General features: G+C 37.4%; 1 protein-coding gene across 2 annotated transcripts in view; it reads right to left on the bottom strand.

The window, feature by feature from the left end:
* TLE1 (TLE family member 1, transcriptional corepressor) overlaps positions 1 to 12,880 on the bottom strand; it is a 111,905-nt gene that overhangs the window by 35,197 nt on the left and 63,828 nt on the right. For both annotated transcript variants that reach the window (XM_024193152.1, XM_024193154.1), the window contains exons 10-14: positions 12,412 to 12,465; positions 10,482 to 10,634; positions 9,440 to 9,584; positions 8,531 to 8,721; positions 7,207 to 7,283 (exon numbers count right to left, since the gene is read on the bottom strand). In XM_024193152.1, the coding sequence (XP_024048920.1) occupies positions 7,207 to 7,283; positions 8,531 to 8,721; positions 9,440 to 9,584; positions 10,482 to 10,634; positions 12,412 to 12,465 (620 nt within the window). The remainder of the gene's footprint in view (positions 1 to 7,206; positions 7,284 to 8,530; positions 8,722 to 9,439; positions 9,585 to 10,481; positions 10,635 to 12,411; positions 12,466 to 12,880) is intronic.

The raw sequence follows: 12,880 nt of genomic DNA, 5'->3' as shown, positions 1-12,880 counted from the left end.
TAAACTTTTTTATTTCATACTTCTTCCTTAAGGACTGCCTGTCTTCCTTCTGGACTATTCTTGAATTCTCACGTTTGAGAAAAAAATATAGCTGTTACTCTATGGTACTATCATTTTAGATGCAGTTGTGATAAAAAAATAAGTAGCTGAAATAGGCAGATCTTCTTTTTACAATTTCACCTTTAAAGTAGTACTGAGTGTCCGTGAATGCAATGAGTAATACTAAATGAGCAGTATGGTGGTAATAATTAAATAACTGCATTGACTTATTTTGTTTAGTAGAATCCATACTAAACATACAGGATTCTGAAGACTATCCACCTTCACCATCATTTTCTATAGTTTCCGAGTTATCTGCCAGTGATAGTGTTCCAATCACATCATGTATGTCACAGCTACAGTATATCACGTGTAGCAAAAAGAAAAAAAAAAAATCTCCATCATCCAGAAACAACCATAGATAAGTTTGTGGTAAGAACCAGCAGATTGCAAAAAGAGGTAATTGATGAAAAAACTGCCTGGTTTGTTTATGTAACAAACTCTCCTTTCTGTATGATTGAGAACCCACACTTCATTAACATGGTTCAGTCATTAAGACCAGGATACAGTCCACCCAACGGAGCAGATGTCGCAGGCAAATTGCTGGATAAAGTGTATGAAAGAGAAATTGAGCAGTGTGCGAAAGGCCTAGAGGGTAAAATTGTTAATCTGAGTCTTGATGGGTGGAGCAATGTCCACAATGATCCTGTTGTATGTGCTTGTGTGACAAGAGAAGAAGGGAATGTCTTCCTTACAGAAACAATGGATACATCAGGAAATGCACACACAGCAGAGTACTTACAAGAAGTAGCAGTAAAAGCTATAACAAACTGAAAAAAAAATTCAAATGTTTAGTATGCAGCTTGGTCACAGACAATGCTGCAAATGTATCCAAGATGAGAAGAAATTATTTAGAAGAGAGTCCCAAGCGAATAACATACGGTAGCAGTGCTCATTTGATGCACCTCCTTGCCAAAGACGTCAGTGTTCCAGAAATAAAGGCTAATGATGTTGAAATGGCAAAATACTTCCGTAACAACCACTTTGCAGCAGCTGCTCTGAAAAAAAGTGGTATGAACCAAGCTAACTCTCCCACAAGACGTACCATGGAATTCAGTAGTGGACTGTTTCGAGTACTATATCAAGAACTGGCCTAATCTGACAACAGTTTGTGAACAAATCGTGAAAAAATAGATGGTACTGTCATAGCCAAAGTTCTCAACATTGGGCTTAAGAGAAATGTTGAACACATGCTGAGTACCCTGAAGCCTATTTCCGTAGCCTTGAACAAAATGCAGGGAAATAGCTGTTTTATTGCTGATGCTGTTGAAATTTGGAAGGAACTGAGTGAGATCTTCAAAAGAGAAATATGCAATGAGAGTTAAATTACAAGCATTAAAAAAAAAAAAAAAACCCAAATGGGACAAGCATTATCTCCAGCTCATTTTCTTGCAAATATTCTCAATACTTGGTAACACGGTGAAACCTTAACTGCTGAAGAAGAGGAGTTGGCTATGACATGGACATCCAGCAATCATCCCTCCATAATGCCCACTATAATAAACTTCAGAGCTAAGGGTGAACCATTCAAGAAATATGTGTTTGCTGATGATGTTTTAAAAAAAGTCACACCAGTGAACAGGTGGAAGTCACTTAAGCACTTGGATTCAGAGACTGTTGAAGTGATCATCTCATTTTTAACAGCAGTAGCTTCTTCTGCCAGTGCAGATAGAATATTTTCTTCCTTTAGACCAGGGGTTGGCAACCTTTCAGAAGTGGTGTGCCGAGTCTTCATTTATTCACTCTAATTTAAGGTTTCAGGTGCCAGTAATACATTTTAAGGTGTTTAGAAGGTCTCTTTCTATAAGTCTATAATATATAACTAAACTATTGTTGTATGTAAAGTAAATAAGGTTTTTAAAATGTTTAAGAAGCTTCATTTAAAATTAAATTAAAATGCAGAGCCAGGACACGGGCAGTGAGAGTGCCACTGAAAATGAGCTCGCATGCCGCCTTCGGCACGTGTGCCATAGGTTGCCTACCCCTTCTTTAGACTAATTCATTACAAATTGAGAAATCATTTGGGACCTGAAAAATCAGGAAAGCTTGTTTTTCTTTTCCAGATTATGAACAAACTGGAAAATGAAGGCGAAGATGACTGAGTTAGCTGCAGAAGCCAATATTTTAAGTTTCTCATGTTGACCTGGCTGACATAGTTGATTTAATTTTTGTGGTTTTTAAAAATATATATATATATATTTCATTTAACTATTTTAGTTAAAAACAATTTTAACAAAAACAAACCTGATTAAAAAAACTTGAAGGTTTAACTAAATTCAAAAATTCATATGCTTGTTTTGTTAAAGTATTATATGTTTGCGTTGGAGAAAAAAATCCAGAATGCACAACGTTGTTTTAGTTAAATAAAACAAAAATGTCTGTCTGGTGATGTTCTCTTCCTAATACAGCATGGCAAGAAAATCCTCCAAATATTAATGATTAACCTATCAAATTGGAGATATTTATGGAAGGTAAACTATCTGCTTCAATTACCTTTGGTAAATGAAACCACCAATCATTCATTTTCTGATATAGCTGTAAAACTAATCTGAAAAGTTTTCAAAATAAATCACTTTAAAAATGTATAGTGTGTACGTTCTAAAAATGAAACCTACATCTCTGATTTGTGAAGAATATGTATTAAGGTTATAACAACCAACAAGAATGCACTTTTATGTAGAAATCCATGATTAAATCAAGTCTTCCTGACTAGTGATTTAAATCAATTTGATTTAAATCAAATCCACCCTGCAATCATTTCAATTCTATTTTAAGATAGCATGTTCTTTAATTGTCAGGTTTGTGACCATGATGTTGCTACCATTTAACTCTAGTATCAGTGCTGAGTGCAGCAATGTAGTGCTAGAAGAAGTCAGAACTCACACCCTGGGAAAACCGGTCAGAATGTTAACACAACAGCCATAGGGGAGGACTGTAAAGAAAGCTAAAAACTCCACTGGAATGACTAATCAAATGAGCAAATATGAATACGGCACTAAGCCAAAGAGAGTATAAAATACTGTGTGTTGCTCACTGTACAGTAGGGAGAGAAAGGACAAGGTGCACGATTTGTCACACACTGGATAGTCATCTCTGAAAATAGTACTGATTTCAAGAGAAAAGTAATTACTGATTTGGAGACCACACCAGAAGAAAAAGAAAAACAACAGAACAAGTGCTGCCAGGAAAATCTAAAGAAATTCACTCTTGTGCAACATGATGAATATACCACAAGATAAATTAATAATTGACCAATAGCTAAAGAAACTGAAGTAGTTTTAGATCATCTGACCTCTTCCAAACATTACTGAGCATGAGATTTTAAAGTATGAGTTTGAATCATTCGTTATGAGGATGGAAGCGTGAAACTGAACAACAAGAAGTAAAAAGTAGCAAGTCATAACAGCAGTTAAAGGCAGACAAAAGAAAAATATAGAGAAATATTAGTTCCACAGTAATGGAAAAAATTAGCAGTGGGCTTCAGCAATGGAGGGAATATAGAAAAATAATACAGGAGAAAAGGAAAACACCACAAAACTACAGAAAGAAGGCAGGAAAACTGAAGAATAAATACTAAATACAGCTTGACAGCAGGATGAAGAGAAAATGGAAGGAATGGTTCTCAGGGAGAAACACAGGAAAATAAAATAAGAGTGTGTCTAAGGGGCACTGTTACCAACTGCCAAGACCAGCTAATTTGTGGTAATGGGAACTGAGAGTTGAAACACCCTACAGCTTTCTAGGTCAGCATGCAATGGCCCAGAGTCACTAGCATCACTGGTAACAGGATTAGGCTCTGAAGAGAACAAACTTGCCAGTGGCAGATTAAAAAAAAACAAAATCAGAAAAGGTTGGGAGTAAGGGACTTAAACTTAGTGACACAGCAGAAGGTGAAGCAGTAGAAAATAAGGTGTTTTCCAGAGGGAATTCTTGCAACAGCAGGCAACTGGAAAACAAGAGCAGGTTCCTAAGAGGCAGCTTATTTTTCTAACAGCAATCTATTCTATTAATAAGATCTCAGTGTGTACAGTGGTCAAAGAAGAACAGGTGCTCACAGAAATGCTGGTCCTCTGGAAAGAGAGAACTGAGTCAATGGTACTTAGAACAACAACAAAAAAACAAGAGCCCAGAGTAGCTACAGATAGTTACAGTAGCCAGCAGACACAGATGGCAGGGATTCAGTATTTCTAACTGAAAAACTTCCTCCCCCCTCCCACCTGCAACAGGATACACAACTAAAATGTCATATCTCATTTACTACACAAACACAATGTGGCATCTCAATTTGTGTGTCTGGGAGAAAGTAGGTTTCAATATAAACTGAGAATTCCCCTGCAGTCTGTGAAATTCTGTGACAGATGCCACATTACACCCATATTTTGTACCAGAAAATTTCAATAGACTTATCTAACACAGATAAAAGATGCTATCATAAAGTTACTCTGGGCAATGGAAGACATCCTACTAGTTGTGGATGAACGGGGCTAAAATAAGTCTAAATCCTAACGCAGTCAATTGAAGACTACTGGGATTTTAACAGTTTATCATGTTTATTTATAGTAAGAACAGGCAAAGGAGGCAGCAACTATCAGCAAAGGAGGCAAGACAGTATCCAAGTAGTATGACCAGGAGTATGACTGAGTATGTAACTTTTAACTGCAAGTGAGGGTTCTCAGAAGCAGTTTCAATAACTAAGCTTTAAACTCTCGGTCAAAATCTAAGTGACCAGAAGGAAAACACCATAAAGAACACAATATTTTTCTTTCAAATGATACTTTTTAAGCAATAGGAAACAGACATGGCTGATGTGCCTTGAACATTGCAACAACGATATCTAGATTTGAGCCCCCTTCCCCAGTACACTTTTGATTAAATATTTCTGGAAGTCATGAAATGGAAATAGTGAAATGGTTTAATAAATGAAGTCCAAGAATTAAAATTATCCATATCTATTGGCCTATGAATGATCCAACAATATTTTATTTATAAAACTGCTGGCCACATTTCACTGAAGTCACTAGGAATGTATTTGGCCCCTTAAAACAGAAAAATCAATTTTAGGAACTAGTATGCTCTTCAATATTTAACTTGACAGCCAATGTTTGATGCATAATACCATCCTTAGACCCCTCTTAGTAATGCAGTACATTCACTATCTCTTCTCTAATCTTTTCCTCAGGTGAGGATGTCATACATGAAATTCGGTCCAAGAAGGAGCTTGAGAGTGCCAACCTATTTGTGGAGTCTGCATGTAAAAGTGCAGTAAGTAGCAAAGAAAACACATTTAGGAGGAGCAGTTTGCATTAAAGCCTATGAAAGAGGAAAAAGTGGGAGAAGAAACATGCACTACACAAAGCACCATATTCACTGCACAATTTAATCAGTCAGGATGACAGGCAGAGCGGCACATAAGGCTGAAAAGCAGGGTGGAAGCAAATCAAGGTGTGTTTGTAAAGGTTCAACTTGTAAGGTTCAACACAGTAAATGTTATAACTTACAATTCAGACTACAAATTAAGTGACTGCATGCTTTTGAAAGCTGTGCAGGACAAGTGAATCTGCATATGAACCTGTGTAAGCACAAAGCTTCATAATAAAGTCATGAGGCAATCGGGAGGCATATGATGCATCTGAGAGAGGAAGACATGAGTGAAGAGGGGAAAATTTAATCCAGTTTCACTGCTAAATCAGGCAGATAGTTTAATGGAAACTAGAACCATATTGCAGAATATTTGTAATCAACAGGAAGGATTTCCCATATGCAAATTAGGCAGGCATTTTAGATAAACACTGCCAGGAGACAGAGCAGGTTGAGAGGGAAACTATATACCTGTTATAAAGGAAATACCACCAGAAAATTCAGTTTTATCAATATATTCTTTGGAAATTATGCTCTGTTTAAAACTGTATAAAATTATTTTCTAAAAATCTTTAAGAAAACTGTTAAAATAAGAAGTTTTTAGAGGGTTGGGTTTTTTTTTGTTTTTTCTTTTTTTTAAAAAAAAAAAAGAGGCTGTATGTGTCCATGATTCTACCCTAAATGTGGAACCTAACCAGGTTTAATTAAGGCTACTTAAACCTTTACAACCTACTTAAAATCAAATTGCTGCAAACGCTGAAGATTCAACAAAATGCTCACCCACCAAACTGAAACACATATTTTAGTGGCATAATTTAAAAATGTTGCTTAATATGCCAACAAAGCACTACATTGTGAAAATACAGAAAGCCAGACATCTTCAAGAGAATTTCAAAATTCATCTGACAGAATAGAATACTAGCTAACTACAAGACTGCTTTAATTTTAGTACCTTTACTTCCTCAGTAAAAAATAAAATTACTCTAAAAATCCAAAATACACTTATCTGTGAATCCAAAACGGCATGGTCACCATTAACAAAATTTTGTAGTTTAAGTGCTCTTTTCTTTACATAGTGAGTTCAGTATTAATACAAGCATCTAATTTCAAGCACTGCTGTGAAAATAAACCCTCCTACTTTTATATGTCGACTGTACATCTTTGCCTGTGTAACCTGCTGCTCTACAGCTGCATATCTCTGAGGCAGTTTTCAGAAGTGCCTGCTTCAATATGCACCTTTTGCCAAAGTAAGTACTTATGATCCCCATTAAGTGGCACCTAAACTTCTGAAGCTTGAGACACAGTGATTTCATCAGACCTTCACTCCTGCTAAAATATCTACCAATATAAGGGGGATGTGATTTGCACCCACTATTTGTAGCAGCTGAAAGACAGCTTCACATGTTTCAATATAAAGGTGAAAACATCTTATTTCTTCTGCTGAGCACTACTAATTTCCAACTCACCTAGCTACCTCTAGTTCAATAGCAAAGCTTGAGAGAAAGGAAACTCAGGGATGTATCCCACCATCAGCTTCTCTCCAGAAATAACTAAATGTTCACAAATGTGATTAAGACAACAGCTGCCAGTTGAGAATTTATAAGATATACTCCTTATCAGGAGAGGACAACAGCAATCTCTTTCAAAACACCCAAGATATCATTCCATTTGGAAGTCTTATTTGCTGACATAAGATAACTAAGTGCTCTCGCTGTTTCAGATGTTACTAAGGTGTTAAAAGTTACTTACGGTTTCCCCCCAGGGATTCCTGCTAGATTTGGAGGGATTCCAGGTACTCTCATGTGAGGAGAAGGATCAAATCCAACCTGATAGTGAAAAATGAATAAATCTCAAGCCTGTTGAATGAGAAAACAACTCCCCTTCCTTCACCCCCAACTCATTTTATGTATTAAAAAAAATGGTGTAGAGCATTTTAGAAATGCAAATGTTTCTTATTGGAATGCATTAAAGGGACGTTCTTAAGAGATTTATTTTTATGTTTTCCAGTGTTCACATTCAAAAACTGAACCAATAGATGTACATGATCGTAACAGCTTAAATATGACAGTAATGATATGCTTAATACATTATGTGCTACTTTAGGATTTCCTAGCATTTTAAATCTTATTATATTAATTCATCTAGCATAAATACATACTTCAAGCAATCCCTACAACAAATATGGACCAAAGTGCATTCAAGTTCATCCTTTGAAATGGTATCCATAACTTGAAACCATAATGCATGTAGTTTTAAAGACATGTATATGCCATTTACAATTTCCATCCTTCCTGCTCAAGAAAACTGTTTTCCAGTAAAAAGATTAGCCTCATTCTCGAATTTAGAGAATACAGAACCAAGCTTCACATATCCTGCAAATACTTTCGCACATAACTTTACTTAGAAATAATCCCAATTAATTCACTGGGACTACTTGTGTGCTTAAAGTTACACATATGCTTAAATGTTTGCAAAACTGGGCCCCTGCTTAGTTTTACGTTATGGTAGTGGTGACTAAAGAGCACCTTATTTGCACTGTTGCTAGGCATAAGGAATTTTCTAACTTTCCAGGCCACAGAGCAATAAAAAAAAAAAAAAAAAAGACACCAACCAACTTCAAATTTTTATTTTCATAAAAAATAAAACTACAAGCACAGAAAAGTGGATAAAAAGCCTTCTGTGTGCTGCAAGATTAATTTAGGATGTCTATAAAATGTACAGATCTGCTCCAGTAGGAGAAAAACAGATGTCCAGAGAACCAATGAAGTGCTTTGTAGCTTCCAACACTACCTTTTTATTCACAAAAATAAATAAATAGTTTGGCATTTCTTAATGAACCAAAGCACTAATGAAGGCAAACAAAAACTGAAACATACATAATACACTGAGATTCTTTGTTTTCAAGGCACGAGTTTGTTTCTGTAGCCATAGAGCAAAGTGAAACATACAGTGAAGTAGTCAAACCTCTGGCGTTGTGATGGCCTGGAAGTTAGACAATGTTAAATGATGCATATAGCCTTTCCCAGTGAACCAAAACTCATCCTATTGAGATGGCAAGCAATGTATTTCCTACCATAGGAGATCGTCCATAGGCAACCACGGCGGCTGCAGCTGCAGCAGCACTCATCTGCGGGGACATATTGTGCAGACTGGCATAAGCTGCCCCTGGACTGGTCAACTCTCCATTCATGCCAGCATGAGGTACCATTCCAAATGGAGTAGGGTATGGTCCTGATACCGCCAAGGGTGTCCTCAAACCAGCAGCTGCAGTTTAATGAAATAATGTGCTCATTTTGAATTCAAGTAATTTTCTATTTCTCTGCACACAGGGAAGAAAACACTGTCATTCCAGATGGATACTTCTTTTGCAACACCCAGTCTTCCCCTCTGTCCACAGTCCCTTTTAATGTTACTAGTTACATTCTGAACTAAGCTCATCACCACCACACATCCTGGCTCTGTGTAAATGAGAGCTCATATATGCCTAGCTATTTTGATTACTTTTAATAATCCCTTCACATACTGCCCATTCCTTCCTTCATATTTTCCTTCTCCCCACTGTTCATGTTATTTGGTCTTTCTCTATTTACTGCAATAAGGCTGAGAGGTATAATTTAGAAAACTGATGTCTGAAGACTGAATAGCAAAGCATTGCTCTGAATTTGTCATGATTTACATTTCAGTAAATATTAGCTGCTTCAAATACAGGATAATGGGCTAGGAAGGAGCTTGCATTCAGAATAATTATCAGAAACTTTAAAGAAGTCATTACATAGTTTAGATTATTTGGAAAGAAGATAAATGTAAACAGTCAGTCTGAAAGAGGTACAAGCTGCTGAAAACTAAGTTTGAACATCTGTTTCTTATCAAACCTCTTCAACAATATAAAGAATGAAGCAATACATTTATTTAGTATTCACAAATTACATAAATAAAAGATTAATGAAAGACTTAGAAAAGCACATGAAAAGCAATGCATTACCAGCTTGGTTAACTAGAGGGTCCATTGTTGGAGGTTTGCCAAGGCCTGGACGAAGTCCTGGAGTAGCACTAGTGCCTGGAGTTGGCACATCACTTCGAGGAGTCGGTGTGCTGGATTTCAGAACAGGCGTGCTGGCTTTTTCATGCTGGTATCATTAAACAAATTAAATGAGTATTATTTTTAATCCAGGCCATATTACACAATTTATCACAACAGCAGCTGGGACACTGGGCACCTACTACCTACTCCCTCAGCCAATTTTCATAAATCCACACAATGTTGATAGCATTAACTTGTGAGCGAGAAATGTTGACCTTTCCTATTCCTGCCAAAATCAAACAAGCAAAAAATGCAGAAGGTCATTTTTTCCTTCCTCCACAGGCATTAAAATGTCTGAGATAATTTTAATTCAGGACAATATTCTACGTATCACCAAATTCTTTCAGTCTAAAACTGGCATCTCAAATATTACAGATAAAATTTGTCTAATGTCCCCGATTAAAGTCCAAAAAAAGAGTGATGCCTAATTGATAATACCCTAAAATAAAACAATTTAACAAAATGTGCCAGTATAACAGCCAAAGATCTTATGATCAAATAATTTAATGACATTTTACCAAAAGAGAGAGTAAAACAGCCTATTTAGAAGAAGGCAACTGTGATTCTGTAGGACTTCTAAAAGATCTGTGTGTGTGTGTATGTTTTGTCTGTAGTGAAGAATAAGCGTAAGCTATTTTCAACTCCAAAAAGAAAACACTGTTTAAAGTGAACCGTTTGCATTATACGGTAAACTTGGAAACCATTAGTTATAAGTGCATAGGAAAGATCAGTGTGAAGTAGAAGTTTTTTATCAGCGAAGAAGAGGGTTGTATAGTATTATAAAGGTCTAGGGGAACAAGAACGTGCTTCAACTTCAAGTGTATAAAATCAGACATCCGCTGCCAACAAGCAAGCCACTATGCACAGTAATTAGTAGTTAGACCATACATGTGAGAAATAGATAGGTATTTCCTCTGGGCTACAGACTGCTTTTAATACTCACCAAACTCATTTCTTTGGATTTCAAGGAAGTGGAACTTCCTGAGGAGGCTGTAGATGCTGGACTGCTAGAGGCATCTTTTTTCAGCAAGCGGTTTTTATCTATGCCATTCTCACGTGGTGAGTGTGCCGGACTTGCCCGTGGCGATGAAGGATCCTAAAATAATAATACTACTAATAAAAAAAAAAAAAAATACAAATGGGGGGGAGGGACAGCAGAAAACTACTTTATGGCCATGGGCTTGTACAAAACACTGCCACAGAATTATCACCATGGAAAAACTGGAAGGTTTTAAATAGATAAGTTTAAATACATAATTTTTTTTTAAATATTAGTTTTTGTTTGTTTCTCTGTGACAATGTCTCCTCTTCATCTGGTCAGTGGGGGCAGTTAGCCTACTGATTAAAACAATTCCAGTTAGTTTTGCATGTGAGTTTTAAATAATAATATGGTAATTTTTTCTTAAATATATAAAGAGGAGATTACAATCTACGATAACCCACTTTGCTTATCCCCACCCTCAAAGAAAATGACCCTGAGCTCCTGGCCCATAGAGTATGTATTATCTATTGTTTTCTTTCCTCTGTACAGACTGTCCATATTACCCCTCTATGTAGCAAACCTTCCCCCACTCCTCCTCTTGCCCCCTGCTCCCACCCCCGCCAAGTGCCTGCCCTGGGCAGAGGTTGCAAAGCCACCAGGACTCCAATGGTTCCTCCACACACTCTGCTGCTCGCCCAGGGGTCAGGTGGACCCCTGCAGGTGGTATCAGGTGCAGGAGAGCAGAAAGTCTATTAATCAATTCTGTATCGTCTGCTCAGATATTGCTGTGGTCTGGGCTTCTGAGGATGTTGCTAGTTACCTAGCTCCCTGCTCGGATACCCACTTTCCACCATCCAGTGCTACAAAACTGACGGCTGACAGAGCAGACCTCATCTGTACACCATGGCTTGGTAAAGGCCCTGCCTCCCAGTGCTGCTAGAAGGCAGATCGGAGTAAGAGAAGAGGACTGATGGCATCCTATGCTCCCAAAGTCTTGTATCTGCAGGATATAAGAGGGGGAGGAGGGAGTTGGACTAGCCCCCTTCACCTTGGTGCTGCTGGCAGGAACTGTAGCTACCTAGACTGTCTTTCCTGAACACTGGTAGGGTCTTCTTAAAGGGTCACTCGCCCTAGGAAATTCTGTGTACATCTCTAGTTGCTTCTCAACTCTCAGTTCGCTTTAACCTTGTGTTCCAACCCTGCCCCTGCCAAAGACACTTTGATTTAAAAACACTGCCTGATCAACCCCGGTCCTGTACATACATCCCCATCTTAACTCTTCCCCACCACACAGAGGCAGTCATGACAGCAGCTGTGAAATGTTGAAATGCATCTTATGGGAAAGCTGAAATGTGTATGAACCAGTGCAAGAGGGAGCAGATAAGACAGCCCAATTTGCTCTGTCCTGTTATATGGCAGCCAGCAGGCATTAAATTTTAAGGTTTTTCAGGTTAATTACTAATATTAGTAAAAAGAAAATACCCAAGCATTATTTTTATATACATTTAGACCAGGGGTAGGCAACATATGGCATGCGTGCCGAAGGCGGCACGTGAGCTGATTTTCAGTGGCACTCACACTGCCCGGGTCCTGGCCACCGGTCCGGGGGGCTCTGCATTTTAATTTTAAATGAAACTTCTTAAACATTTTTAAAACCTTATTTACTTTACATACAACAATAGTTTAGTTATATATTATAGACTTATAGAAAGAGACCTTCTAAAAACGTTAAAATGTATTACTGGCACGCGAAACCTTAAATTAGAGTGAATAAATGAAGACTCGGCACACCACTTCTGAAAGGTTGCTGACCTCTGATTTAGACGATAGTGAATTTTTCCTTCAATGCTTGGGCAAATGTTAAAAGTGCAAAAAATGAAAACTAAGTTACCTCATTGGATACATCCACAACCAAGTTATCGTCACTCTTGTCCCCATCGCTGTCCTAGAAAAAAATTGTTTATTCCATTTAATACACTTGAAAAGCATGGGAAAAGACTAAGCATCTGCTGTATTCACAACCTGAATATTCAAACATCACTGTCCTACCCGAATTAGACAGACAGAAAGAGGAGAGCCACACCATTAGCAACAGAGAGCCCTTCGCCACTTTTATAAATGATAGGGAAAATATACAAATTTGATGAAAATAGGAGCACAGCTTTTTTGCCTTTTAGCTTTACATTAGATTTGTGATAGCTGAAAGAATATTTGTATTTAACTATAAAATATAAATCATGTATGGCTAGTCCGGTAACTGTTTACACTCGGAGGAAAAAAGACATCCTTAACTGCTCTCATTGTTAATCTGTATATTTCAGTCCTATCAGCTGTAAAAGGAGAGTTGCAGAATTAGTTAC

The sequence above is a fragment of the Terrapene carolina genome, unplaced genomic scaffold (assembly GCF_002925995.2).
Source record: "Terrapene carolina triunguis isolate 2854851 unplaced genomic scaffold, T_m_triunguis-2.0 Scaffold113, whole genome shotgun sequence".
NCBI lineage: Eukaryota > Metazoa > Chordata > Testudines > Emydidae > Terrapene > Terrapene triunguis.
This window is presented reverse-complemented; position numbering and strand designations above follow the sequence as displayed.